The sequence below is a fragment of the Heterodontus francisci genome, chromosome 19, assembly GCF_036365525.1.
Source record: "Heterodontus francisci isolate sHetFra1 chromosome 19, sHetFra1.hap1, whole genome shotgun sequence".
Taxonomy (NCBI): Eukaryota; Metazoa; Chordata; class Chondrichthyes; order Heterodontiformes; family Heterodontidae; genus Heterodontus; species Heterodontus francisci.
This window is the reverse complement of record NC_090389.1, coordinates 42,411,944-42,427,548: the sequence shown is the minus strand read 5'-3', so window position 1 is coordinate 42,427,548 and position 15,605 is coordinate 42,411,944. Positions and strand designations below refer to the sequence as shown.

General features: G+C 40.6%; 1 protein-coding gene across 1 annotated transcript; it reads left to right on the top strand.

Annotated features, from left to right (window-relative positions):
* The first annotated feature begins 243 nt into the window (after window positions 1–243).
* LOC137380030 (PRA1 family protein 3-like) lies at window positions 244–15,458 on the top strand. The gene is made up of 3 exons (XM_068051543.1): window positions 244–562; window positions 13,197–13,414; window positions 14,244–15,458. The coding sequence occupies exons 1-3, from the start codon at window positions 387–389 to the stop codon at window positions 14,417–14,419; spliced, it is 570 nt and encodes a 189-aa protein (XP_067907644.1). The 5' UTR covers window positions 244–386; the 3' UTR covers window positions 14,420–15,458.
* The last annotated feature ends 147 nt before the right edge of the window (window positions 15,459–15,605 follow it).

The following is a 15,605-nucleotide window of genomic DNA, read 5'->3' as shown; positions in this document are numbered from 1 at the left end:
CCAGATGGGGTATACACTGGAAATAATATTAATGTTTATAAGTTTCCCATTTTTAATTATTTAATTCTTTATTAGATGTGCCCCTCTAAGGGTGGGCATTTTTACTTTTTTTTTGTCTATGACACTGCTAGGGCAACCCAGTGTCTCCTTATTGGTTATTTTAGAAAAGGCTAAATATCAGGTCAGAGTTCAATTGCTCTATACTTGCAGTACCATCCCCGAGTAAAACTGTAGCCTGCGGATCACACTGGATCATTCTGAGCTCGGCCACCACATATCTCTGAGTGAGCTTCCTGCTCATTCTCTTTCGCTCGAGTGGAGCCCGGTGACGCCTCTTTAAGCGCCGCTGCTGGTCTTGCCTTTCTTCAGTGCGGTAGCTGACTACCATGGAAGTGCAATTCGCTCCCTTAAGACCATGGGATGATTTTATTTTAGGCTCTGCTCGTTTCGCCCAGCCAGATTTTCGAGATTTAGCGAAATGGAACAATCGAGTGATCAGCAACCTGCTGTATTACCAGAGTAACTACTTCGTCATGGCTGTCTGCATCTTTGTAGTGATCGGGTAAAGAAGCTTTGTGCCTGGGCCTGCAGCCTTCTCGTTGTTTCAAAGTTGTAGAGGGGACATGTATTGGAGCAACTGAATAATAGGTTATATTTTACACTAACGCACGCTCGTTTGCTTAAATGTAGCTTGGCAAGGTGCTCTTTCTTAAAAACAGTCGCATTTCTGTAATGTTGCAATGGCTTACATGACAATTATTTTATAATGCTTGTATCGGCAAATTTTAGTATTTAGATACAAGGGACCGTCAAACACGAGCAATATCATATTATACCAATTCATACTATATTGGCTTAAGTTTATTTAGTGTGGCAGCCTGGTGCCTCAGTAATAGTTCATTACCTTGTGCCAATACTAACCTGAAACGAATTGCAAAAATTCAGTGGTCAACATTAAGTGGATTCTGCTGCGAGTACCATCCATTTTGGCGAACAATGTATTCATTTTATCTTAGTTTCGAAGACTGGTGACTCTGACATGCGAGTCTATGGACATGTGTACGGGACACAAGCAATATGTTCTGGCCTAAGCACTTCAGTGGGAGAGAAGGGTAACATTTGTAACGTTTGCTGGCTTTCTTCTTGTGTATTTCTGTACCAGACAACCCATAGGACTCCGCATCTGGGGAACGTTTAGGAAATTAGGATTTAATCCTATTTTCCCCAGTCCATAATTTGGTGCATTTATTGTACGTCATAGTTTGCCTACTGCATAACATTTTATTAAATTTAACTTGAGATTTGGATTGAGTATTTAAAGGAACTGTAGAGGAAAGTTTTGAACGTTTTCTTTCAATATTTCTGCTCTTTTTAAAAATGGTCACAAGTTGAGTTAATGTATTGCAATTGCAATAATTTGGTAGTCTTACAAGTTGGTCAATTCCTTAACGAAGCATTTGTTTAAAACTGAACTGGAATGGTACAATACATGATTTTTAAACAAAATATTTTTTATCATGACACAATGTAAAGAATGTAACAGTTGCACAACACTTGAAAGATGATTTCATGTAATTGGATATTTTATCTATAATTTGTCAAATAGTCCATCCTGGCTTGTTTGTACTCATCTAAATTACGGCATTATCCTGAGTACTTCAGATTCAGCTGTCATAATATACTCTGCATTATATTTATTGATTTTTAGTTCCTGGGCATTTATGCCAAATAAAACAATTACCAGAAGCAGAAGTGGAGCCTGTCTTTTTTCAAAAAAAGACCTTTGTTCCCTCCTTGTGAAGGCATGAGTTGGCTACCCTTCAGTACCACACCCAAAAGGAAATTTTTCATGTGATCCTAGGCAGTAACAGTTGGGGGGAAAAAAATACTAAATGCAAGAGTGTTTCACAGCAGAACAATATCCTGTTCTCGCCTGATGGGTCATGTGGACTTGTGTAGCAGAAGTTGCAGGATAGCAATCGGGATTGGTAACCTTGGTGTTTATCTATCCTTAACCTAAGGCAAATTGAACTAATTGTTCAACCTTTATTGCTGTTCCAGTTAGATCAGCTAACTCTACACACTTTTGAGCATTGTGGAACTTTATTGGTTTGTGTGGTTCAGTTCCAGCCAGTCATACCAGTTGCCACTTGATCCATTGAGGGGGGTAGTTTTATCAAAATAGTGTAGCCCATTATTTATAATGAATTGATTCCATCGGCTTCCTTGGGTAAAATGTAACTGTTTTAGATATCAAGATTTTAAAAATGCCTTTGAAATGAGAACAGAGTGTGCCAGAAATACTCAGCAGGTCTGGCAGCGTCTCTGTAGAGAGAAACCATTTCAGACTGTGACCTTTCACCAGAACTGGCAAAAGTTAGAAATGTAACAGTCTTTCATTATTCTGCCATTAGTGCACTCTCTGGACTCGTGCTTTGTCTTTTATTACAACTATTTAGCACTCCATTTGCATTCTGTTCCATGACTTCTGCCATTTAATCTCTTCTGCCCCGCCCCTCTGTCCTGCCTCAGACCTTCCCTCTTGTTCCCCCTTTCACTTGCTCAAAGATTGTTACATTTCTACAGTTCTGATGAAAGGTCACAGACCTGAAACATTAACTCTGTTTCTCTCTACGCGGATGCTGCCAGACTTGAGTATTTCCAGCATTTTCTGTTCTCATTTCAGAGTTCTAGCATCTGCAGTATTAAAAAATGCCTTTGCTTAATGCCCCCTCCAACATACAAGGCACACTGTAGCCACTGAAAAAACTGTAACTTTTGAAATTAAGTAGCCAAAGTATTAGTTTGGAATTCCTAGTCATGCCAGATTTTCTGGACACAATGTAAGTACGCTAATACGGTATATTGAACTTCCTACTAAAACCAGTATGTTAGTGAAATATCAATATGTTTTTTTTATATTCATTCGATGTGGGCATCACTGGCCAGGCCAGCATTTATTGCCCATCCCTAATTGCCCTTGAGAAGGTGGTGGTGAGCTGCCTTCTTGAACCGCTGCAGTCCATTCGGGGTAGGTTATACCCACAGTGCTGTTAGGAGGGGAGTTCCAGGATTTAGGAACGGCGATATAGTTTCAAGTCAGGATGGTGTGTGACTTGGAGGGGAACTTGCAGGTGGTGGTGTTCCTATGTATTTGCTGCCCTTGTCCTTCTAGTTGGTAGAGGTTGTGGGTTTGGAAGGTGCTGTCTAAGGAGCCTTGGTGCATTGCTGCAGTGCATCTTGTAGATGGTATAATACTGCTGCCACTGTGCATTGGTGACGGAGGGAGTGAATGTTTGTAGATGGGGTGCCAATCAAGCGGGCTGCTTTGTCCTGGATGGTGTCGAGCTTCTTGAGTGTTGTTGGAGCTGCACCCATCCAGGCAAGTGGAGAGTATTCCATCACACTCCTGACTTGTGCCTTGTAGATGGTGGACAGGCTTTGGGGAGTCAGGAGGTGAGTTACTCGCCTCAGGATTCCTAGCCTCTGACCTGCTCTTGTAGCCACGGTATTTATATGGCTACTCCAGTTCAGTTTCTAGTCAATGGTAGCCCCTAGGATGTTGATAGTGGGGGATTCAGCGATGGTAATGCCGTTGAATTTCAAGGGGAGGTGGTTAGATTCTCCCTTGTTGGAGATGGTCATTGCCTGGCACTTGTGTGGCGCGAATGTTACTTGCCACTTATCAGCCCAAGCCTGGATATTGTCCAGGTCTTGCTGCATTTCTACACGGACTGCTTCAGTATCTGAGGAGTCACGAATGGTGCTGAACATTATGCGATCATCAGTGAAAATCCCCACCTGACCTTATGATTGAAGGAAGGTCATTGATGAAGCAGCTGAAGATGGTTGGGCCTAGGACATTACCCTGAGGAACTCTTGCAGTGATGTCCTGGAGCTCAGATGATTGACCTCCAACAACCACAACCATCTTCCTTTGCGTTAGGTATGACTCCAGCCAGCGGAGGGTTTTCCCCATGATTCCCATTGGCCTCAGTTTTGCTAGGGCGCCTTGATGCCATACTCGGTCAAATGCTGCCTTGATGTCAAGGGCAGTCACTCTCGCCTCACCTCTTGAGTTCAACTCTTTTGTCCATGTTTGAACCAAGGCTGTAATGAGGTCAGGCGCTGAGTGGCTCTGGCGGAACCCAAACTGAGCATCACTGAGCAGGTTATTGCTAAGCAAGTGCCGCTTGATGGCACTGTTGATGACACCTTCCATCACTTTACTGATGATTGAGAGTAGGCTGATGGGGCGGTAATTGGTCGGGTTGGACTTGTCCTGCTTTTTATGTACAGGACATACCTGGGCAATTTTCCACATTGCAGGGTAGATGCCAGTGTTCTAGTTGTACTGGAACAGCTTGGCTAGGGGTGCGGCAAGTTCTGGAGCACAGGTCTTCAGTACTATTGCCGGAATATTGTCAGGGCTTATAGCTTTTGCAATATCCAGTGCCTTCAGTCATTTCTTGATATCACGCGGAGTGAATCGAATTGGCTGAAGTCTGGCATCTGTGATGCTGGGGACTTCAGAAGGAGGCCGAGATGGATCGTCAACTCGGCACTTCAGGCTGAAGATTGTTGCAAATGCTTCAGCCTTATCTTTCGCACTGATGTGCTGGGCTCCCCCATCATTGAGGATGGGGATATTTGTGAAGCCACCTCTTCCAGTTAGTTGTTTAATTGTCCACCACCATTCACGGCTGGATGTGGCAGGACTGCAGAGCTTAGATCTGATCTGTTGGTTATGGGATCGCTTAGCTCTGTCTATTGCATGCTGCTTTTGTAGAACGGTAATTATTCGAAAGGAGGAAGAAGTAAAGTTAATTGAACTTATGGTACGCAAATCCACTGGGATTCTCAGCTGTAAATCTAGGGACACAATGGTCAAGGCTCTGACTAATTTTCCAAAATTCTTTTGGAAAGCAAAATCATATGGGACTGGAGAGTGGTAAATCTGACCACTATCTTTACAAAAAGGAGGCTGGGATAAACCAGGAAATCATGAGCTGGTTATTACTTCAGTTGTTAAGCTACTGGAATCTATAATATGGGATGAAATTGCTTAGTACATGGGGTCAACATGTATTTCTCAAAGGTGGTTGTGTTTGGTCATACTTAAATAATCCTTTTGAAGTAAGAGAATTGATGAAGGAAATGTGAAGATGACAGTTCAATAGATTTTCAAAAATAATTGATAAGGTACCACCTAAAAGATGTTTGATAAAGATAACACCTGGAATTAAGAGGAATATGGCTCCACATACAGATAATTTGGAGGGTAAAAAGTAAAGGATAGTGGAAAAAATAATTTTCTCGGGTGGTTTAGATGTGCAGAGGTTCTGTGTGGGACTGCTCTTTTATATTATGTAGTAAATATTTGGACCTGGGGATTCATACATCAATATATCTGGTGATTTAGGTTATTTAAAACTTGATCAGCATTGTGAAAGACTGAAAGAGGACATGAGTGTAATGGACAGATGGGTGGTAGGTACCATTCACAGTAGGAAAAATGTGAAGTAATATGTCTTGAAAAGAAGTTCACTTGAATTGTATCCATTTAAGTAGAGGAGGAAAGGGATCTTGGTGCATGTGCAGAGGTTGATCCAGGAGACTGCTAGTGAAGGTAGATGAGGCCATTAAAAAAAGAAAGTTGAATCCTTGGTTGTGTATCTAGAGATTTTAAATAGAAAAGCAGGGGTAATACTGAACCTGTACAAAACTGTAGTCAGGCCACAGTTAAGTTTAAGTACAGTATAGGAAGGATATAAAAACAAAGGAAATAATGTGGCATTGATTTACTGGGATGTTAGCAGTGATGAGGTATCAGTCATGAAGGTAGACGTGAAAAGTTGGAATTTTTTGTAAACTAGACCTGAACATATTAAAGTGTGACATGTTGGGAAGTCTTCAAAATTGAGGGAATTGGTGATAGATTAGTCCCATGAATGAGTCAGTCTCTAAAGGCCACAAATTTAAATTAATTGTGAAAAGAATTAAAGGGGTGGTTAGAATTTGAGGATAATTATGTAAAACAATCTATCACAACTGTTGTTGAAGCAGAATCCATAAATCTTTTTGAAGTTATTTAATATTCAAGCAATTATCTGTTATGGGGAACGCGCAGGAGAGGGCTTGAACTAGGTGGCTTGTGGAGAAATGCACTGGCACAGACTTAATATTCAAATGGCCTCTTTCTGTCCTGTCACATTTTATGATTTTACTTTTGAATAAGCAAATCCGAATATATTTTGGACAATACTCAAGGTTTGCACTGCAGGACTTTTTGACTAATGTTATCATGATTAAAGTCTGGTCACACTTTCACAACACTTCTCAACTTACCTTGTTAAATGTTTTATATTAAGTGGCAAGTGTAATCTTTGTTGGTATTGCTGGAGTGGATGACATGAACTGAAAAGGCTTAAGTGACTTCATATTTTACAGCAGTTAAGTTGGGGACTGGGGGGGGGGTGGCTGCGGTGGGGGAGTGCATAGAAGAGAGCCAAAATATGGGCAGATCAAATTGTATAATTTCACCAGATCTTTCTGCAATATAAGCCATACTTCTACTTGGGATTTTACAGTTTTTTGTGTTTAATGGAATAGTTGGGTGTTTAACTTGTAATTATCTGCAGTAGTTGCCAGGACATCTTACTGCAGTGATTACAACAGCCATGAAGCAAGATGTATAGGAAGCTGTTTTTGTAATCTGTGGTGCAGTGAGATACAATGGAGGAGAAGGAAGAGCCATCAGTCATAGTTTCAATCCACTCGTACCAAAACATTGTGTCCTGTTTGTAGGACCAGGCGATGCAATGTGATGAAGGCTGTTATCCTTGGGTGCATTCATACTGCATCAAGAAACTTTGGAGGAGATTGATTGGAGATCCCATTCCCACAAACGACACCTGAATCCAAAATGAACTGTGGTGGTGAGACTGCAGACAAGAGGAATTTGTCTTGGACAGTATTGAAATAGCTGTCCATTACACTCCCGACTTGATATTCAATTCTACTGAAGTGATTGGAATTCAGTATCAGGTGCTGATGCAATACCACCCAAGATGAATTCCACCCCAATTTCTTCAGTGACTGACTTCCTCAGTAAATGAGAACATCTATTATAACACTTCACTGTGTGAGCAGTAAAGATAAATGAATATTTGAGGTGAATTAAGTATTCAATGAATTACCCAGAAACTCTCTGGATCAGTGTGTTCTTTTAACAATCAATATACAACCTTCACGTTATTTCCTTGAAGTGCTTGTTGTGTCTCCTGTGCAGTTTAACATGCTCTTCAAAATTTTATGGTGCTTGCCATGTACTGTGTAAAGAACTTTTTTTTTATAAAGGCCATAAGCTAGCCATAAAATGGGAACATTGATATTCTGACTACACATGGGTTGTGTAATATTCCAGCCTGGAAACTTGGAGCAGACTTTTCTAAATATATTTCATGAATAAACAGGATAATTGATACAAGGCTGCAGTAAGCTAGGCACACAGGCACTCCTCATTGTTTCCAGTAGCAGAAGATGGATGATGAGTTCAATGCTGTGGAATGACAGGTGCTGGCAGTATTTAGATAACTGTCAATAAACAGTTTGCTTCAAATGGGAAGAGGGGAGTAAGCATTTTCAGTAGATTAGTTCATGTTTCCTGTCCCTCTGATATCCAGTTACATACAGTGTGTGAGAAACCAAGCGATTTATTTCTTTCAGATATTTAGAATTCTGAATGTAACTTGGTAGAATGTAAAGATTTTTTAAATGGGGTTGCACTCTTTGCTCCATTTCTGGTGGCAAAAAGGGCCAAGTTACTCGTTTTTTCTCTTTAAAAAAAAACTATAAATGTGTTTCTAATCATGCCTTGTCTTGATTCTGACACTGTGCCAACAGTGGCTTGAGGCGAAGGAGTGAGGAATAGTGGTCTGGGGTTTTCTCTGTATTTGCGCCCAGAGACCTGTGCTATCTGGGCGCAAACCAATTTTGTGGTTCAAAGGATCACTGTATATGTGTGTTATGCACATAAATACAATATGCCCACATCTCCTTGATCTTTTATGGCCATCCACAAAACAGATCTCTGACTCCACTCTCAAATGCGAGTATCCTCCAACTACACTTTGGTGATGGTGGTGGGGAGGGGGGCATGTCCCACTGCAGCCAAATTTTCAGGTGTAGTAGGGAAGGAAGGTATTGTGGTGGTGCAATTTTGAGGGGGTTTTTTGTGTCCTCACCTGAGACCTCCTGTGTCTTTTGTTCTCAATAGATTTTTATGGCATAAAAGTACAAATCATACTTTAAAAAGTGAAACACTTCCCTGATAGGTTATTGAACATACCTGACATGAATGATGGTTAAATGAATTAAAACTTTTTCATGCTTAAAGAAATGTTCAGTGTTTCTTTGGTCCCCGATTTGTTCACTGAATCTGTTCGTTCTAGGTTTGGACATATTCTAATGAAATTGTGAGGATATTTGGACATAACTTGACGTTGGCAAAATGGATACCATGTTGGGTGCATTTATGGGTTGCACTCGTGGATTTGGATTATTGTCATCCTTCATGATTTTGTGTAGTAACAAGAAAATGTGGAAAATACAACATTTTGTCTGTAACGGATTTAATCTGTCTCAATTTATAGTAAGCATGGAGTTTTCTTCACTTTTTTTTGCTTTCTCTTCTTGCCTGATTGTTTCCTTTTCCCGCTCCCCCACTGCTCCCATGCTGCTTTTGTAGCTGATTCTGCCAGCTAGTGGCCCACTTTCCACAGTACTGCCAGTTCAGTCTTGCACAGCACCACTACGTGGTTGAAGTTTGATGCTGCAGCCACGTGACATTTAAAATGCAGAAATGATTTACAGAGGAATTATAAAGGATCATAATTGCCTAATACTCTCTCTAAGGAGCACATCTATGGATTTCTGATTCGTTAATTGTAATCCAGCCTACAAATTCTTTTTTATTTGAAAACACCCCAAAATAGGGTTTTTGTCCTCCAGGTGCAGGGAATAACATTTTGATTTTTTTGTAGGCTATAAAAGATGTGTTGTCCTCCAACAGAAATGGTTTCCCAAGTGTAGTTAGGGAGAGAAAGGAAGGTTAAATTGGCATCAAATCACTCCAGATGGCTTGTATTTATATAACACCTTGAGTGTAGAAAAAAATCCTGTGATGTTTCATGGAGGTGCTTTTTTTCCCCCAAAAAATGGATGCCAAGTCAAAGAGGGGTTGCTAACAGTTTGATTAATGAGGAGAGGTGGAGAGGTTTGGGGAAGTAACACTCAAATGTGGAATCTAGGGTGCAGAAGATATAGCCAGCAATGGTAGTTTGAGTGGAAGGGAGATGCACAAGAGGCTGGAGTTAGGGGAACAAAGGAGAGGAAATTTAAACACCAGGAAGATCATTTAAAAATATGAAGCATAAGGATACCATGAGCCAATGTATATCAGTGGGAAAGGGGTGATGGGGGAAGTGCTACTTAGTGTTGGATAAGATACGGGAAACAGAGTTTTGGATGTGTGGGCCTTGATATAGGGTTCAAAGCTAGTCAGAAGAACATTGAAAATGTCTGGAGGTGACAAAGGTATAGAAGAAGCAGTGGGTGCGCTGAGATATGGACAAATCGGTTAGAGGTGGTAGTAGGCAGTCTTTGTAATGGAGTAGACATGGGGATAGAAGTTTAGCTTGGGAACAATGCAAATCTACAATGAGGTGGTGAATAGTATTGTTTAGCCTGCAGCAGTGGCCTGGGTTGGGGATGGAATTGGTGGCAAGAATACAGATTTTGTGTTGGTGGAGGGGGTTCAAAGACCATGGCTTCAACCTTCTTTATGTTTAGCTGAGGAAATTGTGGTCATCCAAGACGTGTCAGTCAAGAAGTCTGACCGTAAGCACAGTGGAAGGGTCGAATCATAGAAAGTTTACAGCACAGAAAAAGGCCACTTTGTACATCGTGTCTGTACCGGCCGAAAAATGAGCCACCCAGCCTAATCCCAACTTCCAGCATTTGGTCCATAGCCCTGCAGGTTACAGCACTTGAGTTGCATATCCCGACGCCTTTTTAAATGCGTTGAGGGCTTCTGCCTCTACTACCCTTTCAGGCAATTTTCCTCATCCCTCCACTAGTCTTTCTACTAATCACTTTAAATCTATGCCCCCGTCTCGCTGACTGCTTTGCTAAGGTAAATGGGCCTTTCACGTCAGAGAGGTGATGGAGAGTTAAGGTAGAGTTGGGTGTCATTAGTGTACATGTGAAAGAAAACAACACAAGTTTCACCCAGTCCTTAAAAACATGTCTGTATGCATTCATGCATCTGAAGGGAAGTCTGTCTGCACTCTTGGTGTCTCAAGGCAACATTACTCTCTCTGGTCCTTGCCTGCTGCTTATTTCACTAAATTATGCAGAACAGGTAACAATTTAGTTTTGGTTCTGAAGTAAAATTGTTCAAGGACTTCAGGTTCCATTTTGTATGATTTTTAAATGTCCTACAATGTGCATCAAAACCATCCTATTCAAAATCCTGCAGTTAAATAGTGAGGATCATTCATTTGCAACACTTCCAGTAAGCTTATGGGGATGCAAGTCAGTAGATTATTGCTGCATAGCAGTAATGGCTCTTGAGCTTGGGAGTTGGCTGTGGTGTGAATCTGCTTTGAGTTGAAGCCTTGCTGCTCCTTGGCATAGTTCTGTGAATTTGGTAAATTCTCCTCCTGCTTTTACTGGTGTCTCCTGTTTATAACTCACCCAGGTTCTTTACAGTTGGTGTGTTTTCTTTTGGACAATACTTCACAACATGCAAGTGTGCACAACCTAAAAACGCCTGAATCAGGATCAGTTCCCTCCAATTGTGTAGTTAATTTGCATTTTAGTTACTGAACTCCAACATGTGTAATCATACTTAATTGCCAAATGCTGCTAATTAAACCAGTCTTGTCATTAAAGAAGCAACATTATGCAGATGCAATTATTTGCATTGGCCTATATACTATTCATTATGATTGCAACAAATTTGGCCTAACCATCAGCCTCAAGAAAATGAACATCATGGGAAAGGATGTCAGAAATGCTCCATCCATCAATATCGGCGACCACGCTCTGAAAGTGGTTCAAGAGTTCACCTACCTAGGCTCAACTATCACCAGTAACCTGTCTCTCGATGCAGAAATCAACAAGCGCATGGGAAAGGCATCCGCTGCTACGTCCAGACTGGCCAAGAGGGTTTGGGAAAATGGCGCACTGACACTGAACACAAAAGTCCGAGTGTATCAAGCCTGTGTCCTCAGTACCTTGCTCGAAGGCTGCGAAGCCTGGACAACAACGTCAGCCAAGAGCGATGTCTGTCTCAACTCATTCCATCTTCGCTGCCTCCGGAGAATCCTTGGCATCAGGTGGCAGGACCATAACTCCAACACAGAAGTCCTCGAGGCGGCCAACATCCCCAGCATATACATCCTGCTGAGCCAGCAGCGCTTGAGATGGCTTGGTCATGTGAGCCGCATGGAAGATGGCAGGATCCCCAAAAACACATTGTACAGCGAGCTCGTCACTGGTATCCGACCCACTGGCCGTCCATGTCTCCGCTTTAAAGATGTCTGCAAACGCGACGTGAAGTCCTGTGACATTGATGACAAGTCGTGGGAGTGAGTTGCCAATGATTGCTAGAGCTGGCGGGCAGCCATAAAGGCGGGGCTAAAGACTGGCGAGTCGAAGAGACTTAGCAGTTGGAAGGAAAAAAGACAGAAGCACATGGAGAGAGCCAACTGTGTAACAGCGCCGACAACCAATTTTATCTGCAGCGCCTGTGGAAGCGTCTCACTCTAGAATTGGCCTTTATAGCCACTCCAGGCGCTGCTTCACAAACCACTGACCACCTCCAGGCGCTTACCCATTGTCTCTCGAGACAAGGCGGCCAAAGAATGTCTGCACCTATATCAAAATTTTGTAGGGAATTAAGTAAATGGGAGGTCATTTACTTGCCTTGGAATCAACTTTTATTACTATTTGTGAACAGAAATGGTTTTATTCCCATTCTCCTCTACTTGATGAGTTTGCAATTAACTGATTTTAAAATGGGGGAAGAGAAGGGGAAAATGTCACACTGCAGCCACTGGCAGAGGCCCAAGAGTATACTGGCCACATCCTGACTTTATCTCTTCGGCATATCCAATCAAGGGAGAAAGAGGGATTAACTTTTAAAATAAACAGGTAGTCTAACTTTAAATCTAAAAGGGAAAAAAAAAATCCTCCCAAATGTTTTCACACTCATTCTTTCCTGAGTTTATGGGTATGAGCAGCTGACTGATATCTTAGCAGTGGTTTGTGGGAATTCATTATATATGAGCACAGACAGTGAATAAGCTATTTATGTACGTGCAAGGTCGAGGAAAATGACAGTGAGGTATTTGATGCTCTCCAAAAAGAAAATGACTGGGAGAGCAGGCTGCCATATTCTGTATGTTGAAATGAGTGTTTATAAAAATTATTCTTGTAGGATACTGCTTATCCAGGTTTTTGTCATTGGCAGGCAGTCCTCTGTGCACTTGACTCTTGTCAGTAACTCTCAATAGACCATATGGCTGAATGCATAAGAGTTAATTGCAAAGTTGTGGCTTTGAATCCCTGCTCTGCCTAACATTTGCCACCTCGAGTGACTCATCATGTTACTGCTGGATGGATCACTTTGGCGAAAAACATTCCTTGTAGCTTATTCAGTGAAATTTTTTTTTGTAGTTGTGGAACATGTGATTTGATTGAAACATCTTGCAATCCTAGAAGGAGAGGGACTTCATGTTGCATTTGTCAGCTCGTGTGCAATTTATGACACAAGCTATTAACTTTCCTCCACCCCCCCCCCCCCCCTTGATTAAAACTGTTTACTTTTCGCGCCCCCCCCTCCCAGTCTGCTGCTGTGACAAAAGCACTGTTTGGAGGGCAAGGATGCAATGCTGTTTTAAATTTTTGATCGGTATAAGGCTGAGCTGTTTCTGAACTGACTTACTAAACATCCAGTAGACCTCCACCAAATATTAAAATGTATACTGATGCCTGTGAGTCCTCCAATGTAGTTCATCGCTTGTTGAAATTTCCTGGGTAGTATGGAATATTTCCAGTACTGTGTAAGAATGAACTTTTGAAATGCTGTTAACCTTCCTTACTGAAGCATTTAACTTTTCTTTTGGCAGGTTTATGAGTCCCTTGGAAATCATCCTAGGTGGAGCAGTCGTAGTACTGATTTTCATGGGTTCCATGTGGGCTTCAGAAAATAAGGCAGTTATCGGTCACTTCAAGCGTCACTACCCAACTACGTTTGTCTTGGCCATCTTGCTGATGAGCTACTTCTTCATTTCCATCGTCGGGGGAGTGATGGTTTTTTTGTTTGGAATCACATTGCCTTTACTTTGTAAGTAATGTCTCTGTCAAATGTGTTATAAATGCATATTATTAAACCTAGTCCAAAACACCAATGTACAAATAAACAGTCTGGAGCCCCTGATAAGTTTATTGGTAAATGTACTGCCCACTGTGAACCAGGTAGATTTTGCTTCATGCTCTATGCTGAGTTAGCTGATTGAAAGCTCCAGTGGCAGTGGTGGCACTAAAATTAACCGGGGTTCCTGCTTCAGACTGATGTCCTTTTTAATCCATGTGGAAATCACATTGTTCTGGGAGAGAAAAGCATCTGACTCAATTATGACCTACTTCTGTTTTTTTTTGTTTCCTTTACCTCCCTTCTACAGTCAAATGGTTTAAAACGTGGAGAAAAGTAGCTGGGGGAAGAAGAAAAACTAAATCTATTTCTAAATTCGATAAATGTTTTAGAAAAAGTAAAGTATTTGGAATGCAACAAGGATATTATAAAATACTATATAAATTCAATGATGTGCAGTTACTGTTGTGATGTAGGAATTAGAATCTTAATATTTCAGTATGAATCTCTTTAGAAAACCAAATCTCGATCTGGAAAAATGAAGAGTCTGTCGTCTTATAATGCCATGGAAACATTGATAGATCTTCAGTCCAGTAGAATCCAGAAATGGCTTTAATCTTGCCTGCTATAATTTCATAGGGGAAATCCAATATGGAGTAGATAGCAAGCTGGTTCCAATCTATAATGCACTTAGTGAACTCTCTGCTAGATTTAATGTGTTTACATAAGTATTTTTATATAAGCCAGAAACTAACTTAAATTGTCTTCTCCAGTTTAACCTTAAAAAAAAATGTTATTTCAGTGATGTTTGTACATTCTTCTCTACGGCTTCGTAACTTGAAGAACAAAATTGAAAACAAGATGGAAGAAGTTGGACTGAAGAGGAGCCCCATGGGTATCTTTCTGAATGCACTTGGTCAAGAACAGGAACCCATCTCTAAATTTGCAGATATATTGGGAGCTCAAATTAAAGACTAATGATGCACTGATTAATATCAATTAATTTTGCATCTTTAACTTGGTATATGTTGTGCAGTATTCCTGAAATAAGATTTTGCAATCCACATATAAGCTGACATGGCTCCATTGTCAAGTATTCCAAAGTACAAGTGGATGTTTTCTTTTTTGCAGAGTAAAATATTTTGTAGAAGATGAACAGCTTGATATAGTGCCAGGCTATGTTTTATTTGGCTTTATGTATTTTGAGGAAGTTTTGGCAATTAACTGCTAGCTAACATGTCAATATTACAATAGTTTACCTGGATGATGTGTATACTTGAGCACTTTTGTGGCATTAAATTGAATTGTTAATTGATTAAAGCTTCTGTTTTGGGGTTAAGGATACAATCTTAGAATACATTTTGGCTCATGGTTATGTCAGAATCTGAATATCTGGTGTTGTGTGAAAGCACTGTGACATCTTCACAATCTTAAAGTTTCCAACCTAGTTTCAAGTGTAGCAAGTTTCACATCCTTCTGTTCAGTGTGATCTTGCCACGAATATGAATGAAATACTTTTTTGCATTGATTTTTCATTATAGGTATATGTGGAAATATGACCAATTTATCTTTGTAATGTGTATTCAATTGATTTGCTTAGGAGATCTAGGTGGATAGGGATTAATGCTGTGTGAAATTTGGCCTGTAAAGGTTCAGTGGAATGTGAAGAAAACATCAGCTATCTTAAGTTCTAAGCAAACCATTAACTTTAATAGCACAAAACATTGCAAATGATGGTTAAATCCTATACTAGAAAAAGCAGCAGATCCCATACCACCAGGTAGAATATGAAGCACATGCAACCTCAACATCCATCGCAATTTTTACAAAAGCTATTGGGTCTGGAAAAGTGAGTTTAAAAATCAGGCTCATTTATTAATGAATCTATTGAGTTGCAATACTATTTTAAAACAGCTGCTAGGATGCTTGACAAACAATTGTATCTGATATTTAACTGTTTGCAGGTCCAAAGATATGCAACATCTCTTGCATGCAATAAAAGCTACTTTAAATTGTGTTCCATTTGAATTTTTTTTTTTATGAAACCATTCACAATTTTGTTCATGCCCCATTGAAGCTATATACAGGGTATCCTAGTCGAGCAAGATTTCATTCATTCACAACATGCCTCTAGTTTGAAGCAATCATCTACATGGAGGCCATT